Below are 23,981 nucleotides of genomic sequence, written 5' to 3'. Positions count from 1 at the left end.
GGCCTGTTGCTGAGAGGTTTTCATTTCAGGAGAAAAGCCTAAATGATTCTGGATACACACAGTTCCTGAGTTACCAATCAGCCATTTTCACTTCTGCTCCAGAGAAAAGAGAGAGGTTGCAAGTGAGGCTTTGATATCAATCAGTGAGTCTGAGTCAGAGAGAACAAATTCTGGTATGTTTTTTCTCAAAATATTCAAGAGAGATATGGAAGTCACTGATAATTTTTGCAGGGAAAGTAAACTAAATTAACTCAGATGTGCTTCCAACAAAGTCATTTTACAAGCCCCTATTATTATCATTTAGAACAGTCTTACAACTGAAAATCAGTCATGACTGGATGCCCTTCACTGTAAACCATGACCCAAGATGTCAGGTTGTCTGCAACTCAGAAATTCACCATAGAAATGGAGATTATTTTCCTCTAGGCACTGCCATAGTAGTGCACTAACTCCTTCTGATGCCAGCCCAGCTCAAATGCCACCAGGAAAGCTCTTGTCTCTCATCCTCCCAATGCACCCTGCTGTAAAGAGCCTGTCTTGATACTTATCTAGCTCTTCCTTTGAAGTGGTCATTAGTTTTAAGTTATTATTAACTGGTTTTAATTTAATGTTCCATACCTAAACAGTCACAGTTTTTAGAATTATGGGAATAACTTCCTAAGCCAGCATGGATAAAATCTTATTTTCCATTTTGCTCATGATGTATTTAGGGATTTTTCATTTGCTTGTAAGCTAATGGATTTAGATTACCAATCTTAAATAATAAAACTCTGAATCTTTTGGCAATAGGTATTTGCTATATTATGCTACAATAATATAACATGTTATCTTTGTTCATCTATTGCTTATAAATATTAATTTACAAAAACATTTTAGTCTAACAATAGAGCACAATAGTTCACAATTATAAATTTCTTCTAATCTTTCCTCAAAGTGATTTACTAGTGGAAGAATTTTATCTGCTTTTTTTAGAGTCTTACTAGCAAGATTAATTTTTGCATATACATTTTATAATGTGCTCAAAAGCAAGCACTCTGTATATCCAGTGATCATCTAAGTCCCTCTAAATTCATGTCTGTTGCACAAGTACAAGATGGATTAAAAAAGAGCAGAAAATATCAGCCTGCCATCTGGCTTCCACAGAGACACTGAATGTTTTGTTTACATACTTTTGAAAAAATCTTTCTTCTTAAGTTCATAATTCAACAAACCAGAAACTTATTTTATTCTTTGAAGCTTTATTTCACACAATGAGAATTGGTTTTCCTGATAACAAAATGTTTCCCCTCTCCTAAAGCTTATGTAACATCTCCTTAATGACAAGCAAAAATAATGCATAATTAGTATTCCAACTCATTTGTTCAATATTCAGGGGCCAAGAGGTCTCGATGGTCCTCCAGGAGAGCTGGGAACAGAAGGTGTCAAGGTGAGTCTTTGCATTGCTCAGTACTATATAAAACACTGAGGTAGACCATAAAAGAGAAAAGTAAACAAAAGAAAAAGAAAAAAAAAACCCTCCAGCCCATCATGGCAGAAGCCAGTGATTTCCATTTAATCCAAGAGAGTTGCAAATTTCTGGCTTTTCCAGGTATTTTGCGGCATTTTCTGTAGTTACCCAGCATTTAAACTCACAGTAACTGTATGCAGCTTATCAAGAAAATGTATGTTTGTTATTTGTCAGGGAGAAAGAGGTGATCCAGGAAAGAAAGGAGTTCCTGGGCTCATTGTAAGTATTGGAGCCAGTGCTTCCAGTAAGCTTTAACACAGTAACTCTGATTTCTGAGCTGTGTTTGGGAGTTGCTTGGAACCAGCATTGTCTTTTGGTATTTCTCTTTAACCAGGGTAAAGCTGGAAATCCAGGAGAAAGAGGAGATCAGGGTGCACTTGTGAGTATGAAATTCGCTAGTACTTCTACCAAAAAAAAAATCCAGAAAATCTCATACTTTGACACTTGGGTCTGAGGAAGTTTATCTATTTCAGGGCAGCTGGAAAGCTCTGACAGTTTGCATTTATCCATGAACCAGGGACAGAAGTGCAGTTTTAAGAATGAAAGTCTTTGTAATGTAGAACAATAATTCTTGGATAGAATTTGGGGTAGATGTGTGTTATCAATGTAGGGATAAATGTAGAAATGTGGTAAATGAATATCATGTATAGGAGAAAATGCTTTCTTTTAGTGCTTTTTGGAATGGAAATCTAATGTGTTCTATTTGAGGCTTTTTTTACAAAGCAGGTTATCAGTGAGTCCAAATTGTACTGGATTTTCAACAAAGAGAAGCAGAAAAACAAAAGCAAAGCAGTAATGGTGGTGATTTTGTTCTGCAGTTGAAACTGAAAATGTTGGTTGTCACCATACTTCTCTTGCCTTTTCTGCTCAGATTTAGGAGCTTCTTGCTTCTCACACTTGACACAAGGGGTTTTCATTTCCTCTTCATTTCACTAGAACTTTTAGATGTACTCATATACACAGAAATAAATGAAGCAAAACCTCATTAGGCTGAAATGATGTGAAATAGCACATTTATTGCAAAGTACAGAATACAGATCTATTACTCTTACAGCTGCAGTTTCTAGAAGACAGTGTGAAAAAGAAATGCTATGAGAAAGGTTGAACAGAGAGGAAAGTGTGCTGTGAACCTTCCTGATTATCTAAATTACAGCCCCTAGGGCAGTTTGGGCATACAAGCAGCACGTGGATCTAAGGAGCATTACAATGAACTGGTAAATGGTGGTTCACCTGAGATTCATTTGTATGTAAAAAACTGAGGAATGACTTACTCAGGACCTCCTCACCTGCCACAGAAGCCAGTGACATGTCAATGCATGTCAACCAGAAAAAAAGGCTGCACATATTTCATGGGTGTTTCTGTGTTAGTTACTGTGTGAGCAAGCACAAGAGAGGAAGTGGCTGTGCTCAGAATATGAAGGGGCTTCTTTCCAGTGATTTTTTTTAATTTTGTTTTAATCTTCCAGGGTTTGCTTGGGCCTCCAGGAGCCACAGGAGACAGAGGACCAATGGGAGAGCCAGTAAGTTGATCCTTATGCCTATTCCAAGTTTTTCCATGTATTACACAAGCTTCCTTACAACTCAAGCTCCATTTTACTGAGATGCAGTATTGCCAGCTGTGGTTAGGCAGGAATTGTGGGGTGATTGCTCCAAAGCTGCAGAGCTGGAGTCTGCCTCCCTTGCTTATTGTAACTTGTTCACAGAGACCTGTTGATGTTGTTGGGAAGCTCTGTAGTAAGGGGGGCACAACATAAGAGAACATAACAGAGCATAGACCACAGTGTCATGTGAATTTACACCACACTGAGCTGGAAATCTGTGTTATGTATTAGGTAAATGTATGTGGCAATACTTTAGTGGTGGTTTTTTAGGCAAATATTAGGATTGTTGTTCAGGAACCACATCTGTTTGGCAGGTTAAATTTTCAAGAAGAGACTGCTATAATAAACCTCAGACATTCCTCTGCTGGATGGATTCTTGTTACTGTGTCAAAGCCACGCTCACTTTCATGTGGCCAATATTGTTACAGAAGATAAGGCAGAACCTGCAGCAAATATATGCACTGAACTGCAAGATATAGCTGTGAATAGTATTGCAGCACCATCTCTGGGGGTAAATCAGATTATGTAAATACAGTAAAAGAATATATGCTAAGTAGGATTTGAGAGAAGGCTCCCATTTTCTGGTGCAGAAATCTAATAGAGTTGTCAAAAATTGTGTGTTTACATTGCTTCTGGAAAGTAATTTTGCACAGTAAATTTCACATAGTTAATTTAAATCTCGAAAGTGAAGTGCTGATAAAAATTGTATTAATTTTAGTATTATTTGTGTTTTAGTATTTTTTATAATATTATTTCTACAACTCCATGCTTACAGAAAGTAATTGCACATTTTGAGGGCTAGAAAAACCCCAACAAATTTTCTTTAGGGTAGAATTGCATATTTAACTTGAGCTCCCAACCTGTAGGAATGGCAAAATCTTTCACAAAAAATGTGTTTTTCCAGGAGTTATCACTGGATTCCTGTTACTTCATCTCTTTAGTTTATTATATCTTCATGTTGCAACATCTGTGAGCTTTACAATGAAAGGTTTATATGTCAAATTCCTGCCATTTTCTGGCCAAGTCTGAATTTTCCTATCAATATCATGCCTGTCTGCCTTACCTGGTCTACTCTTGTGCAGCCTACATTTCTCTTGTGCTCACCATCATAGAAACTACATATTCACTGTCAGAAGAAAAAACTTACTCTGTGAAGAGGGTATCTTTTCTTTCAAGTGCTGAAAGAGTGAAATGTCTTCAGAAGAAGGTCTGTGGAGCTGTAAGGAAGTGATAAAATGACAGAAGATGTTGCGCAACGAAACGCACGGCTCTTTTTTTTAGCTGCCTATCCAAGCAGCTTGATTTCATCCTCTGTCAGATAGCCACTATGTGAAAGCCAGCTGCTGAGCTTTTCTGGCCCTGTCACTAGTTCTACACATAGGAAAAACCCTAATTGTTGGTGGAGGAGCAGAGAAATATGAGCAATTAGAACCATTTGTATTAACGGGATTGCTCTAAATTGCACTCAAACTTTATCTACTGGCGAGACATCTCAGTAAAATCCTTTGCAAGTTTCCTGATGTGAATGGTTAAAAGGAGTTCCAATACTGCTATAAAATTCTGGCTTCAGAAAGTCTTGGGAGAAAGATACATTACTGATCCAGCAGCCTTATCTCCATGGTAATACGAAGAAATACTTGATTTGTGAAGCAAACTGAAGCTTTGTGACGCTTGCCTAGTGGAATTTCATGGAGTTTCTGCAAATAAAAATCAACTAACTTAGTTTAGGACAAAGTGAATTATCGAAGGGATGTAACTGCAGTTTTAGTTGTTCATATTTAAATGAAGATAAAATGCAAAATAGATGCATCTGCCAGAATTCTGTCAGTAAGATGCAATTTACATTGTTTTTACAAGGGAAGAGAATATTCACAGGTCATCAGGAGGAGGAAAACCATATGCAGAATCTGTAAGAGGAAGTGAAACAAAATAAGAGTAAATATTTGTTTAAAAGGCTTCTGTCATAAAATAGAAGCAGCATCTTTCCTTTACATAAGAACTGTAGATCAAGAAAATGTTTTGAATTTAGAATGTGTTTAGACACAGATGAGTCCCAAAGGGATAAATAGATATGAACTTCCTTGAAGTTCAAGGATTGGTTCCATGCAGAGAGCTGATTTGTCTGGACATACATTCATGGTGGCTGTAGAACCAGCTTTAAACTGTTACAGGCAGCTTCTGCTCCCCAGCACACAAATCCTGCTCTGTGAGCTCAGATCTTACATGTGCAGAGAATTTGAACATGGCTCTTTGGAAAATGATCCCTGGATGTTACAGCAGTAAATCTACTCCTTACATGTAAGGCTTATCATAAAATGCTTATGCTACAGTTACCAATATTACTAAGAAGGCTCCAGCCTTTAGTCTGTCATGCCTCAGTGACTGCTCTGTCCATGGTGAAGTAGTTGTTTTCTGTTAATTCCATACCAGACTGCAGGCTTTTCCACAAAGCAAACCAGACAGTCTAACAAACCTTAATTAAACAAAGTCTCAGCTAGTCAAGAGAAGAGCTTAGTTCAGATAATAATTTATTTTTGATCTAAAAGAAAAGACATCTGTGCTATTATTCGAGATCTGTTATTTCAGTGCATCAGGGATGGTACTGTATGCCATCATGGGGCTTGGATACACTGTTGGATTCAGGAGGAAAGACAATGAAATACAATTCTTTATTCCAGTTAGAAGACTTGTGAAGAGACAAATTGTACACTCTACAATGTAATTTAATGTTAATTGAATAATGCATCCAAAATCTTGTTTAATGCCAGGGTCCAAGAGGACAACCAGGGGATGCTGGCCCTATTGGAGAAACGGGTTTTGAGGTGAGATTTAATCACTTATATAGCAATAAGTGATTGCTATATAAGCAACAAATACTCAAACAACTGACTAATCCTGGACAATGTTTATAAAAAAATCTTTTAAATTAAAAAAATTGGATGACTTAAATATCATGAGCTACTCAGAGACTCTTACTTAAAGCTGTTACCAAAGAATGTCTAAAATAAGTAGCTTGTTCTGTTGTAAGCGCTGTCTTTGAGAACACAGTTATGACATTTGTCATAGAAGGTGAATGTTTAATTGAGCAAACAATTTTTTTGAAAGCACTCTTCTCCTTGCAGTTAGCAGTAAAACACCATTAATCATATGTTCTTTCAATTTGTAGATAAAGGAAAGCAGCTGTAGAAAGCCTTCTTGCTCACTTATGCTTTTGTTTTTTGCTTTATTTTTAATATTTCATTGAGAGAAAAGTGACAGAATGTATTAGCCACATTTGTAATGAAGTAACTGAGGGATGAGCTCACTCAGAGCAGTAGGGATTTGGCTTATTCAAAGAAATGTTCTTCCTCAGTCACCCAGAGTCCAGACTTCTGACTAGCTACTAAGAAAAGGTTTATATTAAACTTTGCAAAAAGCAGTCTGATATCTTCAACTCATTAGGGGCTGAGGCCTCCAAAAAGGGTTTAGTTCTCCAAAGGCTGTGTCCACTTGGCTCCAAGCCTAAACAGAGCTGAAGTTGTCAGTCAGATTTTCAGAAGATAGATGCTTGCTCAGCAGTAATTTATGGTGAAAGGTACAGGCTTAGTGGTACTGCTGAGTCTTCAATATGATCCTCACCCACACTGTATTTCCTGAACTCCTTCTATACCCTCATTTCTTTTCTGTTTGGCTCTAGAAAGAACAAAGAACTGTGTTGTCTTGATTTGATTTCTCAGACCTTCATCTTTCCCAGTGTCTCAGGCCATTCTTCTGCTTCAGTTTTGGGTGTATTATTTAGATGTTGCAAAATTATTACTAGTGATCATGTAACAGTAGCTCTTGTACCATGCAGGGATCTCCTGGCCCTGAGGGAGAACCTGGTCTGCAGGGGGAACCAGGCACAAAGGTAAATGTTGAAATTATTCTCACGCAAGATGTTTATATTTTCAAATTCTCATTAAAGAAAATCAGAGAGATCTGATTCATTAGCCAAGTAGACAGTGATACAGGAAACAGACCATTAAGAAATACCGTTATTATCGTGATGACTCCATCAGCTGTAAACCCTGTCATTGTTACGGATATTGCCCTTTAAAATTGAATTATTTTTCTTGTGATATCCCAGGGAGACATTGGACCTGCTGGGAAAGCTGGAGAACCAGGTGACCAAGGTTTGAGGGTAAGCTGTGGATACAAATCTTCTTCCACAATAGAGAAGTATGTTACGAATGAAGTGCAGGTTGAGAAATCTTGATTTAACAGAAGAATTCAATAAAAAGCTATTTTCTGATAGCTTCTTTAAAAAAAAAAAAAAACCCCAAAAAAAAAAAAAAACCAAAAAAAACCCCAGTGTAATATTGTGGCAAGGTAGAAAGAGTATTGACTCAGGAAGGGTGGCTTAAGAGCTGCTCAGGAGAAAGGGACTTGGAGATTCTGGTCAACAGCACCTGAACATGAGCCAGCTGTGCCCAGATGGCCAAGAAGGCACATGGCCTCCTGGCCTGTGTCAGAAATGGTGTGGCGAGCAGGGCAGTGAATTGTTTCCCTGTACTTGGCACCGGTGAAGGTGCACCTTGAGCTTTGTGTCCAGTTCTGGGTCTCATTTCAAAAGAGGACATTGAGGTGCTGGAGCACATTCAGAAAAGGGCAATGGAGCTGCTGAAGCACACATTTTGAGAAACAGTTGAGAGAGCAGGGGTTGTTTAACCTGAAGAAAAGGAGGCTCATTTCCCTCTATAACTACTTGAAAGGAGGCTGTAGTGAGGTGGGGGTCAGTCTCTTTTGCCAGGTAACAAATGAATGAATGAATGAATGGCCTTAAGTTGTTCCAGGAGAGGTTCACATTGGAACCTTTAGCAGTAAAATCTTCACCGAAAGAGTGGTTAGGCATTGGAGTAAGTTGCCATGGGAGGTGGTGGAGTCTGTCTCTTGAAGTGTTTGGGAGGCATCTGGGTGTAGCACTTGGGAATATGATTATGGTGGTGCTGGGCTGATGGTTGGACTCAATGGTCTTGAAGCTTTCTTTCAACCTTGATGATTCTGTGATTATAATGTTGAAATATTTCTAATGGTAAATGGCCCTACAGTAAACATACCAATATAGTAGTTATCCACATAAACATGGAAGTTTCAGGACAGAACAGGTATATTTTTTGAGGTTACTGTAATTATATGTTCTGAATCCAAACAAAATCTCAGTGCCACTGTCTAAATCTCCAGGGTTATATGGGCATAGTTTTGCCTCATTTTTCTAATGCTGATCATCTTTTATGTTTTCTTGCATTGGATATTCATGGGCTGTGACACTGAAGATAAATAAACCATAACAGCAACTAAAAGTTATCCAAAATATAATAAGCATGTATAAAACTAGTCAAGAAATACAGACAATAACTTTTTCAACTGTTTCTTTCTATAAGGGTGAACCAGGGCCTCCAGGAGAAGATGGTGTTCAAGGAAAAGATGGCCCAAAGGTACATTAAATTTTTGCAGCAGATGTAAAGTACTTTAATTGGTCTATGGACCCAAATCTCCCTTTTTATCCTAGGTCAGCACCAGATCAGCTGAGCCTTAGTTTTAACATAGGAGGTCCTGTAAAGCACAGGCTTTTCTGTATCTTTTGGGTACATGTCTAGCTTGCAAGGGCTGCAGAGCTGAATGGCTTGACAAAGAAAAGCAAGCTTTACCTGAGTGCAGTCTTTGTCTGTGGTGACTAAAGTGCTGGAGGAAGCAAGCCCAAGGCTGCTCTGCTCCACAGACCAGGTCAGTGCTGTGCCAGGGACTGTGGCAGGTGCCACGACAGGGGATGTCATGGAGAGCAACCTCAGATACTTGGTGATGGATGAGGCAAAATGTGGCTGGAGGAGTGTAGGAATGGGATAGAAAGCCTGATCTGAATGTGACTGGTAAGGTTCACATCAGTTTCAGTGTGCTTTTTTTTCAAACTCAGAGGTCCAGAATTCCCTATGAACAAATAATTCTGTAGCAGCAGGTTGACTAAGGGATTTTTGGGGGTTTTTTGCTGTGTTTTAGGGAGACCCTGGAGACCAGGGACTTGTTGGAGAAGGCGGTGAGAAAGGAGAGATGGGATTACCAGGAATTGCTGGGCCCCCTGGTGAACCTGGCCTAATGGGAATTCCTGTAAGTGTTTTCTGGTTGAAATGGACTTCTTGTTTGTTTGCTTTTAGTAAACAAAGTTCATTTTTCTTTCTTCCTTTATTTTTTATTTTCCTGGTTTGCTATGTAATTAGAGATGACCGTATTTAAATAAGCTTCCAATGTGGTTCAGGATTGGTAGAGAGAGGAGACAAATGCTTTTCCTATCTTAAATATGGGACCTCTTGGCAAACAGTGATTCCTCAACATCTGTCATCCAGACACACGTACCACACAGCCTGGAGCCTCTCGCTTCAGATCTCTCCTCTCCAAACAATGTGGCATCAAACATACACAGATCAAATAGTAGAAAAGCATTAGAATTCACAGATAACATTGTTAGATCCATTTGCCTATTTGTTCTGGCATCACTCCTAGCAACTAAAATCCATCCATGAAATTGTATGCAACTTCTTCATGAGAACTAATTTTGGAGCACAGTTTCCAAAGCAAGGACTGTAGCTTTAAATCAGACCAGCTTCCCTTACCAAAAATCATCATGTTCTCATCTGCAGTCCTCTGGCTGCCTTCTGCGTAGCTCTTATGTGATGGTGGGTCTGACAAAATGCTGCTTGGAACTCCAGCTCTTCATGGCTGGGAGCACTGTCCACTCTGTCCTCTAAGCATCAGTGCTACATTCTGCTGTCTTTAGTTCTGGGTTCTTCACTGTGAACTACTTTTCTAGGGAAAGAAAAAAGTATTCTTTTGGGTGTTTGTGCAGAAAAAGCTTTGTTTCTTTGACTCTCTATTTTGAATTGGTAGTTTTGGGGAACATTGAAAGTTTCATATGTTGACGTTGCAAAACAGCTCAACCCTGGCATTACTTTATGTAATTATACTTGTGTACAATAATCAGCATCAGCAGTGCTTCTGTGCCTCAGTGAGACAGGCAGGTCTGGCAATTCGATTTTTGGGAGGATGTGGTTAGGGAGGGATTTTTCACGTTTTTGTTCTACATGTTCCAAAGGCAGCTGTAGAGCTGCCTCCTTCTCCACTTGTCCTCCCTGGCATCTGGGAGTGTACACATCACAGCTTTAGTTTGACCTCGTTCTAGGGATGCAGACAGATCATGATATCCTAGTCTAAACATGGAAATCATTTTCCTATAGCCCATTGTCTGAGTGTTTCATTGGAGGTGAGAGTAACATTACATTTTCCTTAAACAGTAGCTTACAAGCGACAAATAAACTTCACAAATCTGTAAAGTAATAATTTCTGTGTGGACAAGAGGTAATGGGTTTTTTTCTCCCTTATTTGCAGTGCATTTACACTGCTTTGATAAATAATCTCTGAAACTTGTTTATCCTAAAACTTGAGACAGCCCTTCTAACTTGCTTAAAGACACAGTTTATGATATTTTTCCTCCCACCTCTCTGCTTTACCAAAGCCTACTTAGTTATGCGCTTTGGAGCAGAGGTTAAACCTGTTTCCAGGCCTTTCTCAATAATTTCTCTTTCTCTCCCTAATAAATCTATAGGGCCCTGAAGGAATACCAGGAAATCCAGGTCAGAGGGGCCGTTTAGGAAAGAAGGTAGTATTTTTCATCTTCCCCAGTTCCCTTCCTTTCATCTGAAACTCAAATTTACATTACAGAATTCCATTGAACCAAAACTATTCCTGTTTTGTGTCATGCTTCAAGCCAATTTTTTACTTGTTAGCCATAGCAATTAGAATTGTCATCATTCTGTAATCAATAACATTCAAGGTCTTAGGAAATTTAAATTTGTATCAAGATGTGGTTTTGCAACTCAGGAGAGTTTCTGCTTTAAGCTTTGACCAAAAGAAAACAAAAACATAATGGGAAGGCTTTAGCAGAGACTCTTTTATACTGCAGAGTTCTGGGCTCAGACATTCTAATAACTACAGTAAATAACATCCAGTAAATGTCATACCTATTAAATAATGCTGTTACACATTTTGATTAAGCATCAACTGCATTTTGAAACTTAGTGTCAATCTCTTAGTATTTTTAATACAATAATACCAACAGGGGGAAAAGGGGCAGCTTGGCCCTCCAGGAGAAACTGGACCTGCTGGTGATTCTGGCCAACCTGGAAAAACTGGTCCTAAAGGTGCAAGAGGAACTCGAGGTCCCACGGTTAGTACAAAGCATATTTAGTTACAGAGGCCTTTCAGCATCAGAATGAGACCTGTTCACCTTTGCAGACAGAAGCCTGGCCCATGGATCTGGAAAGAGCCATCTCAAGCTTTTGGTCATCTGACAGTTGTGGGGGTGGGATGGCAGAGCACACCACGGAGCACTCATGTCCCACGCTGCACGTACAGCCTCACTGCTGTGGCTGCTCATAAACCTTTCCAGATCCAAGAGCAAAAATCAAGGGGTTTGCTGTCACATACCATCAGCCTTAGCCATGGCTGAAAACAAAGCACTTCAGCTGAAGGCTACTACTCCTATCAGATAGGAATCTACTCCAAAGTTAGCTGAATGAAGTCCATTCCATTCACTTTTAGTTCCTTTCATAGTAAGCTCCCAAGCTTGCTCCATACTGTGTGACAGATGCACAGAAGCATCCAGGCTCCACACTAGAGGCCAAGTGCCTGTCTCAGTCCAGTGCTGTGGCCACTGAATGCAGCTGTGTGCTCCTGAGCACATGAGGTACAGAAGCAAAGTTTACTATCTAATGGCCAACGTTTTCAAGAGAAGGAGTCAACTTTCTGAAGTGATGACCACCCCCTGCTTCCCTTGGCATACTAGCACTTATAAAGAGAGTTCTTCCTCACCTCTCAAAGCTTAGATCATTTTGATTTAATTATGCACAAAGACTATAATGTTGGAACTCAAAACATTGACCACTTTTTTCCACAGAAGAATGGAAAGCCCAGAATTATTTAATAAATGAAGTAGGATCTACAAGAAAGTTAACCATGGTGTCAAATGTCAGTATTTCAAGATTTTTCCAAGTCCTTGCTTTATATAGTAGGCATTGTTGTAGCACTTTACAAAGGATTTTGTTTCTCTCTCTGATTACTGCATTTAACAGGGACATCTAGGAGGAATGGGACCTGAAGGAGAGCCAGGAATTCCAGGTTATGGGGTACGTTTTTTTGCTGAATTCAGGTACACATACATCCCAAAGTCCATGGTACTCTAATTTCAAATATCCTAAGAATCTATATCTAGACTACACAAATATTTTCAGGACAGCCAGATACTCATGTATGTTTATATGGTGTGTTTGCCTACACAGAAATGCTAGCCTTAAGCAAGGATGCCTGGTTTTTGTTAGTTTGCTCACAGGGGGGGTTTTACCACAAACTTTAAACTCTTGTTTATGCAATATATCTCACCCCTTCTGAATAAAGCTCCTCTAAAACTACTACAGCTATTCATTATAAAGAGAGTTCAGCAAACACCCCACCTCTGCTTACTGTCTGGCCACGTATTTCCATTTAAATAACAGAAGCTGATTGAATGAGGTTAGTTGAAGGACATAAAGATATTGTGGCTTTCACTGAAAAATAGCTGTGAAAATCATCATAGATGGATTGAGTCATCCTCTTACGGAGCAGACTGTCCAGTCTCTTTTCCAAAGAAAAACACCCATCACTGACCCTGAATTTGAAGCAAGAACCAGCCCAGCTCCCATCACCTGCATTAAGCCCTATCAGAACATGTAGTTTCCCAACATGCATAGAGCTTTTCCTGCACACAATCCATTTTCTGCCATTGATTTTGTTGTCATAACAAGATTTAGAATAATTTTCAAGCAGAAAAAGAAATGTAGCAAGTAGCTAAAAGAAATTTTGGAATTAGCTATTTCTTTAATTATTTGTTTTAAAATAATTTGTGTTTGGTTTGCTTCTTTAGGGTCACCAGGGTCCTCCAGGGCCCTCAGGGCCCCCAGGCCCCAAAGGAGAAAAGGTATGAACATGGGTTTTACTGCTCTGTTTTGTGAAATTATAAAGGGAGGAAATGTTACTGCACACCCACTGTTTTCCACAGCAAGCAGCAAAAGCCATCATTTGCAGTATTTGTTAGTATTGTCAAAGACTAGGAAAAGAAATGCAAAGTGAGGAAATGGGTCATTCAGAGCTGGAGTCCAAAATTACACTGTTAAAATGTTTGAGGTTTTAAAACACAAGGTACCCATTGTACAGAACACAGTCTATTGTATCAGACAGCTCCACTGCCCTTAGCGAGCACTGCTGACAAAAATAATCAGTGCAGAACCAGCTAAATATTTACTTAACTCTGAGCCTGTGAGTACACCCACAGACTTGCCTGAAAGTCCAACCAGGATGGACAAATGTCTGTGGTTAATATAAAATGTTAGGGACAGGATGTGGCCTCAGTACTGCTATTTTAGTGTCAAATTTATTGTTTTTCTCTCAAGTCTCAAATGCTGAAAACAGATTTGTATGCTCACTGAGACCCATGTAACCCAAGAGGGCAGGTACATGGATTCACTTCATGGAGATTCGATTGGAGTTGTCCTGACACAGAGCTACAACCTGGAGCAAGTTTTGCAATAAATACTGTAAATAGGCATTTAGTGGCTGATGTTGTAAACAGGTTTTGATACGCTTTAAGAAACAATAACTGAAAACTGCTTTGTTGGCAGCTAGGTGCTTAGATTGCTGGGTCACTTCTGAAAAACCACTTTGATGCACTGTAGGAATCTGTAATTATATTTAAATTGTGATTCTCTTTGCATTGCTATTGCTAGGTATCATCTGGAATAGATAATCTTTTGTTTATTAACTTGGATGGCAGTTATTTCATATTTTAATTGTAATTGGCTTCAGACTTAATGTAGGAGTCTTCTGTACTCTTGTTTTTCTTTCTATTAAGTGTATTTCTCAAAGTAGTGGAAGAAATAGTCTTTTTTCCCCTTGTCAAATATCCTGTTTATCCTTTTTTCATTAAATAAAGACACAATGACATGGATATTGTTCAGTTAATCAGTTTTTTCCCTTATAGCTGCCTTTGAGAATAAAGCAAATATTTAGGTTTTTTAGTCCTTAATGTTTTTGGGACATTTAGGTGAATGTTAAAATTGAGTTACCATATCCATGATATTAAACTATAAGCATCATGTTCACTTTTAGCATCTATACAACATCATCTCTGCTTCTTATTAGCATTTGAACTTATGTGCGTGGTAGATGAGGTTGAACTTCCAAGTTAACATTTGTTAATACTTCTCTTTGGTTTAGGGTTACCCAGGCGAAGACAATACAGTCCCTGGACTACCTGGGCCCATAGGTGAACCAGTAGGTCTTTCTTTCTCAAAAAAATTATACTAGTGCATCTCAAGACAAGAGCAAATGCATTTATTTCTGAAGATTTATATCATCTCAGGTCTCAGGAATCAGTACAAATATAGAGAATGATGGTCCTTTCATGAGTAATCTCAGTCTGAAAATGCTGTTGTGTGCTCTTTCCTGCTTAAAGATCTGTGCCCTCTATTTAATTACACTAATGCCATTAGTCTGTGTGTAGATCAGCACATTTTAGAAAATAATTTTTCCCTCTGTGTTTAACCCGAGTTATACATCATTGCTTTACTAATCAAAAATATGTTTTGACTTATTTCATTATCACTGCAAACTAATTCAGCTGATTTATAAACTGCATTTTGCAACCATTTTTGTACTGAATTCACATGTGGAGTGTATCTCTGCAGCATTTATGAACCTGTCAAAATTATTAGTACAAACTTCAAATTTAAAACAGATTCTGAGGACAGCAAGTAATTTCAGAAAAGAATCCAATTTTTAATGGGCTGTCTTAAGGAAGCCATAAGAGAGTTTCCTTGCATGTCTTGAAATCAGAGTCACTGCATTTATCCATTCAGATTTTAAATTCATATATTTTTAAATTTTTTTAATATAAGTATAAATCTGGAGAAGTTCCACTGAGGTCAATCCTCCCTCCTCTTTCATTTAAGCACCATGTAATATTAATCTTTTAGCTTCTAGTCTTCAGTCACAAAAAATTGTAGACTGTGGCTACTGTCTGACTGCAATGCATTCTGTTTAGAAAAAAATCTTGTTTATTCCTTTAGCCAAGCTGCCCTTCATATTTGTATTTCTCAGTTCCCTCTCAGTGGATAGTTTAAGACAAATCCCAGCTTTCTGTTCATATTTCACTGCAGCATTATATTCAGTTCAGCTGTTTCATTTTGCTCCCTGGTTTCCTCTCTAGGGTCGAAGTGGTGAACGTGGAGACAGAGGAGAGCCTGGTGATGAGGGCTACAAGGTAATACCTTTTGGGGTTTATCTTTTTGTTTGGGCATGGCATGCTCTGCAGACTTGTGGAGTAATGCAGCAGCAGTGTCATCTTCCCTCAGAAGTGTGCAGGGATGCCTGTGCTGGTCCCTCACTGCACTGGTGCACTCCTGGACCACCTTGGAGCATCTTTCCTGTGGGAAAAGGGAGCTGCAGCTCCTCAGCTGGAGAAGACCCCAGTGACCTTAGTGTGTATAAATACCTGATGGGAGGAAATTAAGATGAGGTAGACAGATCTGTCACTATAGTGTCCAGTGACAGGACAGGAGGCAAAGGGCAAAAACTGAAACACATGAAATTCCTTTCAAAATTTTTTGTTGTTGTTGTTGAATCATTTCTATCTGGCCTTGCTTGAGAAAGAGTCACTTTTAACCTAAACAGTTCTGTGTTTCTGTAATACTGTATTAGTTAACGTTTTTCTCTGAAATTTAAGCACTACCTATTTTAAATCTAATCCTAAAAATTATTCATTAATTATATTCAGTCTTTCAACACATACAAATTGGATGGTAACTCATGCTTATCACTGATGCAGTTCACTGAGATACAAGAGAGACAATCCTTGACACAGAATATCCAGTTCCACAGTAATACAGACAGACACAGTAATAAATGAATGAACCAAATCTATGATTACAGAAGTGCAGAAATGTTTAAATAATATGTAATTCCCACTTGCAGCTTGGAGTAGAGTGTGTAAAGAATAAAATCTCTGTAGAGTTTGATCTTGGAGATCTGACCATACTTACCTGGGTCGTGTCGGTGAACCTGGGTCCACGGACACCTCCCAGGATGGGCTTTACCAGGAAGCTGCAGCTCACTGAGCACGGCAGCCTAAGTTACTGTGCTGCAATATGTTATATTTTCTCTTTCCCAGGGTCATACAGGTCTTCCAGGGCTTAGAGGACCTATTGGACAACAAGGACCTCCAGTAAGTATTTCGAACAAGGGAGAGTTCTCTATTGAGTATTGAAAATATGTTTTCATTTGCATGCAAATGATTCCTTGCATTTATTTAATGTATGTTCTTTTCAAAGGGAGAGCCAGGTGAATTGGGAGAACAAGGACTAAAAGGAGAAAGAGGTTCAGAAGTAAGTAGAAAAAAGTAAACCAAAACTGCACTTACTTGGAATTTGCAGGGTTTTTTGTTCACTGGCTATCCTTGGAAAACTGTTCCATAAGGCTAAAACTGAGTGTTTGGGTTTCCTTTTCATACCTGCAGGGACAAAAAAAATATAAAGTGGAAAATTGCATAATGATCTTGATTAGTAACTAGGTGTTATTTGATAGGTAAGTAGTTTTACTTTGGAGTGATATCAAGCATGATGAGAAGCTCTTTTGGAAACGTTGGAGTGATATTTAATTATCCCCTAAAGTGGAGTTTCTTGTGTTAAAGTAGCTCTGGAGGGATTTTGCTTCTCTGATCTGTAAATAGAGCCTCCTGGTACTGCACTGCACTGAGTTTTCAGAGACCTGGGAATAAGGAATTTGCTACAGAATACTAGAGCAATAATGACAGAGCAAGTCATGACAAAGATCAAAGACCATATCTTTCTCTTTAGAAATATTAGCTCATCTTGGTGATGTGTTGAAAATTGCCAAAAGTGTTTGTGTTCTTCCATGGACTGAATGTCATTGGCTTTTGAGATTTCAAAAGCTTTAGGCTGAAAGCTTTCTTAAAATACCAATTACCATTCCAATTTAAATGAGATATTTTGTCTGAGAAGTTCCATGAAGCAGCTCTGTTAGAGTTTAAAAATTTTGTAGGTAACTACATGAATCTGTAGTAGATTGGGACTGACTGAAGCAACAGAAAGGAAACGTGGTGTGGGGACATTGCGAACATGTACTCCAGCTGTGAACTCAGATATATTGCTGTATTGCTTTTGACAAACTACTTACATCCCAGGACAAAATCAGCAGTTCCTCTTGAAGAAACGTTTTCTTTGTCTTGCAAATGCCCCTCAGATCAATACTGCCATTTACAAATGTGCAACCAATATCCAGCATGGAGCTGCCCATAAGGGCTTAAAGGTTTCCACAGAAGTGTCAGTAGTGAGAACAGTGGCACAGTCTTAACCCCAGTGCCTTTACTGGTGCTGCTGTAGCAAGGCTTGCAAAGCTAATCCCACAAACTGCAACCCTGAATCAGCTGGGTTTTCTTTACATGCATCCAGAAATCTTAATGAAAACTACATTAGGTTATTTGAATATGCTCATTCCAGTTCTGAGTGGTGGACTCCTTTATGCCATTCTTTACAAAAAAAGGTGTTAAATTAACAATAGGACAATATTTTGCTGCTTTTGTCATATTTGCATAATTATAAAACATTTACACTTAAAATAACCCATGCTTTTTCACCTTATTGCATGTTGTATCATATTGCAGCATGGTAGTGGTAGCATAGCTTTGAGGAGTGTTTTTGAAATAGTCTGGAAAAATCTTAGAAAACTTTTTCTAGTTGTTCTGTGCTAACAAGTGTTATTCTTGTCCCTGTTCTTCAGTGGTTGCATCTTTTAGAGGTAGGATAAAATTGATGCTATAAATCTTTATATTCTGTGCAGACTATCCTATAACAAAGTTCTCTGAGAAGCTTTTGACCATTCTGAGCTTTTCTTCCTTGGTGCATGACCTCCTGTGTCACTAAACCACTTACAAGAATGTTATCTGCCCAGTATCTCTCAGTTTTCTAAGACTACCAATTTCAAGATCAGTCAAGATGAAAAAAATTCTGAAGCCAATTTCAAGCCAATTTTATATTTTGTGTAGATCTTAGATAAAAACAAATGTTCACATCTGTGATATGTGACACTATTGTTTTCTAGTATTCTCTTCCACAGACATTCAGTGCATTTACATTGCCTACTTTTCATGACTTCCCTTTTGAAGAGTACAGCAAATGCAGTAAAAGTGTATGGGGGGGGCTGATACAGGAGAAATTACCAAATTCATGATGAAAACATTTTATTATTATTGTTGGAAAAGTTTTAAAAACTGGTTCACAACGGGGAAAAAACATACACAATTCTGCCAAAAATGTATTTGCTTTTACTTGAACAACTTTCTGCTGTCTCCTGAAATGTGAATAATCTGGTCCAAAGCCAGGCAATGTGAACATGAATTCTAGAGGGGAACAATCCCCAGCTCTTCTTAGGGGATTGAATTTAAGACATTTGTCAGTTCACAAATATTTGTAACTTCTAGGGACCCACAGGGAAGAAAGGAGCAACAGGCCAAGCAGGCAAAGCTGGAATTCCTGTAAGTAACAAAATTCTACAGCCCATTTTCAAATTATAAAACAAAGAAAATACTAACTAATAAAACAAAAATTGGGTCGTGTCAGGGTTACCAGAAGGTCTTGTGTTCACTCTAAAGCACCTTTTTACTATCCAGGAAATGTAAAGGAGCCCCTGTCATTTTTGAATATTAATGATTTTTGAAATTTTGTTAAATTATACTGAATTATATTCAGTTACTCAGCATATGGAAGTGATGTGCAACTAACAACAAGGTTCTTACCACTTGTGAAGTTATTTAATTAGCTCATTTGTGAAGTCCATTTGGAAGTTATCACATTATATTGTACAGAACTGTACTTGTGTTCACTTCTGACCCCATCAGTTCTTTGATCCACTGCAGCCTACAGAAGCCTGGATCCATATGTCCATGATGGATACATGTGGCAAATGCCTTGAGGTTTATTTATGTCTCTTGCTTGCCCTGAGCTGAAATTTTTAATGTTTTTTTTTGAGTTACTGCAGAGGAGCTGACTTGCATGCCTTTGTCCCTGAGGGAGAAAACAGAGCAGGAAGCAGTAGGTGTCCTGTAAACATAACGAAGAACAAAATGCATCAAGGTTATTTTGGTCCCCTAATAAATAATGCCACACAAGCACGTATTGTAAATAACTTTTACTACCTCACATCAAAACATTGTCAGTAACTGGAGAAAAGCAGCTGTTGCACAGACCTTGTACCTGCTGGGCAGAGTGCAAGAGGAGCCTTTTGAAGACAAGGAACTGTGTGTCCTTTGTAAATACTCAGCATTTTCTCTTGGAGAGCTGCAGGGATCATTCAGCAGGCAAAGGAAAAGAAGGAAAGTGGAACATACAGAGAAATGAGGAGAAGGCAGTAAAACTAGAATGTGAGGAAGTTTCAAAGCACATCCAAAATGAAGATACTTAAGCAACCAGAAATTAGAAATAAGATTAGGGTGGCCCACTTCTTATATTCTATATGGCTGGTGCTACCAATACCTTTTCAGACAAAATGTGTTGTAGTTAGAACATTTTACATTTCTGAGAAATGGCATTTATAGAGAGATTAGTGCAGCACTCCAAGCCTTTTAAGACAGTCTGTCAGTCTAAAGGGAAACAATTGTAAGGAAATAAATCAATGTTCCTCTGTTGGATGAGGCCTTTTTTGTGCAAGTACAGCAACAGTTACCACAAACTTGCCACATTACAAATTTGTATTTTTGATATGTTCAAATGTGAACAGCATAAATTTGTGAAAGTCCAGTACTGAACATTTAGTGAAATAAAGGCTGAAAAGGTATATGATTGTTTTTTCCAGGGATAAATAGACAACTTTATCAGGATTCCTCACTTCAGTTTAAGAACTGACACTCTTCCAGGCTGGCACACAAAGGGGACAGTCCCATGATTTCAGCTGAAGTTGCTCAGATCCCATGGCAGGGCAAGTCTAAGGTTAAACTAGTAGAATTGTGAAGCAAACATCCTAACTCAGAGCTCCCTCTGCAACTATTCATTCATATCACTGGGTCTGCTGTTACGTAGGGTTTAGGAAATACTGTGACTGAAATCCAGCTATGGGAGGGTGAAGATGAAGGGAGCAAACAGTGCTATATTTGATTTGAATTTTTTTCAAGGGAAAACCAGGGCCACCAGGGCAGAAAGGAGTAGTTGGGTACCCTGGACCAGAAGGCATTCCTGGGAACCCTGGAAAGACTGGGCTGTCAGGGAAGCCTGGCCCCAGGGTAAGTTGCTTTCCACATTTCCTCTATGTCATTTTGCATTACAGATTTTCCAGGGTTAAGGTATTTAAAAGGAAGAGACCATTCTCAGTTCCCTGAGTATCTTGGAAATTGGACCATTTTTTTTTATTTTCTTTCTCTTTTGCTCCTGATATTCCAGCCAAGATACAAAGTTAGCATAAGGGAAGTGTGCTGTGAGAACAGTTTCATTGGTATATGACAGTAGTAACTACAGCTAAGTGAAAGTCATTTCTTAGAGAGGCTGCACAATTTTGGTCCTGAAAATTAACCTGAGACTATTTCCTCTTAGGGTCTGAGATAATCCCACATTTCCTTATTGACTTTGTATTTGTAACCTGTGTCTCTCCACCTAAATAATTATGAAGCTTTGTCCAAAGCCAGGTATGTGAGGTATCTAAAAGCATTCTTGGAAATGTTTTTTTTGTCTGACTGTTCTTTGCTGTGGGCCAAAGGTGGTGACCTGCTGCCACTGGGAGCAGTGACACAGCTCTTCAATTAGTCCTTCCAGAGAGGGGGGGAAGATTCCTTGAGTAGTTCTCATCATTGAAAGTCTGACCATTTTGATTTTGAGTATTAATGTCTCAGTATTCTACCCAGATGGAGCAGTAACTGTTATAAAAGATTAATGAGTTAGATTTGGAGTTAGGAATTAGCCAGGATGCTGGATGAGGGACTGTTGTTTCAGGTATAAATTTCCAATCTGGTTGAGCAAAGAGAAAATTAAACAAGTTACCCGTAGGGGGCAGGTGCACCCTACTCAAGCTTCTCCAGTCTCAGGTCATGAACCTCTTCCAAGTTCTTAAAATTCTTCAGAGCTGGATTTAGGAGAATCACCCCAAAGAATTTTTACATTTTTGTCTTTCCACCAAAAAGGTCATACAATCATAGTAAAGACAACTCCATTACCCCATTACAGTTTGTAATAAAAGGGGGCTTATAACTGATTTTTGCCACAATGAATAAAAAGAGCAGAACTTTTGCTATGTAAGTTTATCAGTCCATCCATCTATAAGCCACATCACCATATTCAAAAGCCAAAAAAATGACATTTAATACAAAAATGGTGTTTTATACAACCTTTTTATTTCTATGAGCTCTTAACTGAATGTCATAGAAAATAAGGAAGATTTATATACGCTTACATTTCTATTAAATTTTACCACAGAAATGTTCGTTTGTATGGTAGCAAATTTCCATTTTGTAGCATGTCAAAAGTGGCTTGACTCCATGTACTCACTAGCAGGTTTTTTCATTTAAAATACTTGCTTTTGTTGATAGGTTGATGTTCTCATACATTTTCACAACAAGTGTTCTGGTCTTTCTTCATCTGGTAATGTTATTGTGTGTGAATCTTTACAGAGTGTACACAGCCATGCTAGTATTACCGGTGTGCCTGATCCTCAGAAGTAAACATGTTGAATTTTGAATATTTCTTTGGGAAGGTAGTCTCATTCTGTTTCATGTGGAGTTATTTCTTCTTGAAAGAAGAATACTGAGAAGTTCAAACAATTCTCAGCCTTTTACTTTTGGAATATTAGCAGAAATCCACATGATACTGCTGATCATTGTCTTTCTATATGTTTTGATGTACTATCATTGTGTGTCCTTATATACAGACAGCCTTAACTGGTTTTGGCTGATTTTATGTTATTTGCCTGTCTCAGCATATAGTGAAAAATCATGCTTGGCTGTTCTACTTGTGAACCATTATTTTCAATTTGTTAAGGGCAATAAAGGAAACTCAGGCTTACCAGGTCTAGCGGGTTATCCTGGAGCTCGAGGTCCCAAGGGGTTGCCAGGCATGCCAGGGCCCATGGGAGCACCTGGACTAAAGGTGGGTACCTACATGGGATCTGGTTGTTTAAGTAGAGTTTTGCTGGTACTGCTTATTCTTCATGCTGCATTTGGTGGCAGTGGAGCCACCACACTGCTGTTAATCACGTGAGTAAAAGACATCAAGTGTTATTTGAAGGCTAAGATTATAAGTTGTGTTTACCACATTTCTATAAACTGTAATTTGAAAATAGAGATCTCATCGGTCTGAATGCTATTCCAACTCCAGAAGCCATTAAAACACTTTGTATTTATTCACTCCAGCTTTAGGGTCAGATGTTGCCTGACTTATTTCTAAACTTCTGTAGCTACTAGAACAGTCAGGATTATTTAAACATCTAAGCAATCTAATAGCAGAGAATTACCATAACTTTAAGCCTAAGTTCCAGGTTTGGGGGCTAATAAGTACATCATTTACCACAGGACATAAATTGTTTTTGTTTAGCCCTTTCAAAAAGAGAAATCTGAGTGTGCTTCATTTTACAGGCAGTTCCAGGTACCTGATATCAGCATATCCTCATATAAATTAGACTAATTTCAATTTTAAAACAAGAAAACAAGTAACAATTACAGATAATTTTCTTCATTTTGAATGGAATTTTCATTATTTAGAATAGATTTTTTATGTAAAATCATGATTTTTATCTAAATTCATTTTCTTTGTGAGATTTTATTAGTAAGCCATTCTTTTAAACCTTAAGTTACTTGGAAACTGGAAATAATGTCTTTGTTATCATTTTATTTAATATAAAATGTATTCATTATTTGCAGTGTTTATTGCCAGTGCCTCCAGTCTGAATTTTACTTTGCCTAGACAATGAGCTGTAGGAGGTAGTTCCTGCTCAGAAGTGCCTGCAATCTGAGAAAGGCAAGGAATAGATGAGTTGAGGGGAAACTGTTGCCACATGTACTACAGAATAAGCATTAATAATGCACATACACTCAAGGCAAATAAAATAAAGGTAAAACCTGGAAAAGAGCATAAGCACAAAGCATGAAACCTGTATATTCACAGCCATTACTGCACCTCAATAACTTCCTGAGCTAGACATGTCTTCTGTGCTTTTGATAGTCCTCAGAGGATTTCTCTTGCAGGAACTTGTCTAGTTTCCTTTTGAATCAATGTGGATTTTTAGTCTAACAGCAGGGAGTTTGACAAGTACACTGTGTCTTGCTCAGAGGATTATTTTTAAAATTTACTTTTAACCTGTCTGTTCTGTATTTAATTTTGTGAATTTTACTGCTCACACTGAGAGATACCATACTAGAATTGCTCCAGCATGTATGGTTTTTATGTTTCCAGTTCAAGGAGCAGTCAAGTCACATTTGCATTTTAGTGTATGTTTAATTCTTTTCCTGAGGGAAATAAAAGGAATGGAATAAGTGTATTTCTTAAGGAGAAAGCAAGTTCCACACTTCTGACAGGAAATGTGTATTTGCCTCTGTAACTTCCATAATCATATTAAAATATATATTTTCTTTTTATTGGCAGGGTGAGAAAGGGCTTCTAGGTCATCCAGGAAAGCGAGGCAGAAGAGGCCTTCCAGGATCCCAAGGTGACCAAGGATCAGCAGGAGACACTGGCCTGAAAGGACAGATTGTACGTAATCACAGTGCTTGATGCAAAACAAGTAGT

At 38.4% G+C, this 23,981-nt stretch overlaps 1 protein-coding gene across 1 annotated transcript in view; it reads left to right on the top strand.

Annotated features, from left to right (window-relative positions):
- COL24A1 (collagen type XXIV alpha 1 chain) overlaps window positions 1-23,981 on the top strand; it is a 115,856-nt gene that overhangs the window by 78,476 nt on the left and 13,399 nt on the right. The window contains exons 29-49 of the mRNA XM_041421831.1: window positions 1,373-1,426; window positions 1,682-1,726; window positions 1,842-1,886; window positions 2,974-3,027; window positions 5,877-5,930; window positions 6,941-6,994; window positions 7,214-7,267; window positions 8,508-8,561; window positions 9,121-9,228; window positions 10,721-10,774; window positions 11,234-11,341; window positions 12,246-12,299; window positions 13,073-13,126; window positions 14,422-14,478; window positions 15,413-15,466; window positions 16,373-16,426; window positions 16,533-16,586; window positions 18,701-18,754; window positions 20,387-20,494; window positions 22,239-22,346; window positions 23,838-23,945. Of these exons, the coding sequence (XP_041277765.1) occupies window positions 1,373-1,426; window positions 1,682-1,726; window positions 1,842-1,886; window positions 2,974-3,027; window positions 5,877-5,930; window positions 6,941-6,994; window positions 7,214-7,267; window positions 8,508-8,561; window positions 9,121-9,228; window positions 10,721-10,774; window positions 11,234-11,341; window positions 12,246-12,299; window positions 13,073-13,126; window positions 14,422-14,478; window positions 15,413-15,466; window positions 16,373-16,426; window positions 16,533-16,586; window positions 18,701-18,754; window positions 20,387-20,494; window positions 22,239-22,346; window positions 23,838-23,945 (1,389 nt within the window). The remainder of the gene's footprint in view (window positions 1-1,372; window positions 1,427-1,681; window positions 1,727-1,841; window positions 1,887-2,973; window positions 3,028-5,876; window positions 5,931-6,940; window positions 6,995-7,213; window positions 7,268-8,507; window positions 8,562-9,120; window positions 9,229-10,720; window positions 10,775-11,233; window positions 11,342-12,245; window positions 12,300-13,072; window positions 13,127-14,421; window positions 14,479-15,412; window positions 15,467-16,372; window positions 16,427-16,532; window positions 16,587-18,700; window positions 18,755-20,386; window positions 20,495-22,238; window positions 22,347-23,837; window positions 23,946-23,981) is intronic.

The sequence above is a fragment of the Onychostruthus taczanowskii genome, unplaced genomic scaffold (genome assembly GCF_017590055.1).
Source record: "Onychostruthus taczanowskii isolate IOZ18803 unplaced genomic scaffold, ASM1759005v1 scaffold7, whole genome shotgun sequence".
Classification (NCBI taxonomy): Eukaryota; Metazoa; Chordata; class Aves; order Passeriformes; family Passeridae; genus Onychostruthus; species Onychostruthus taczanowskii.
Note: the sequence above shows the minus strand (reverse complement) of the source record. Positions and strands in the feature narration are given on the sequence as shown.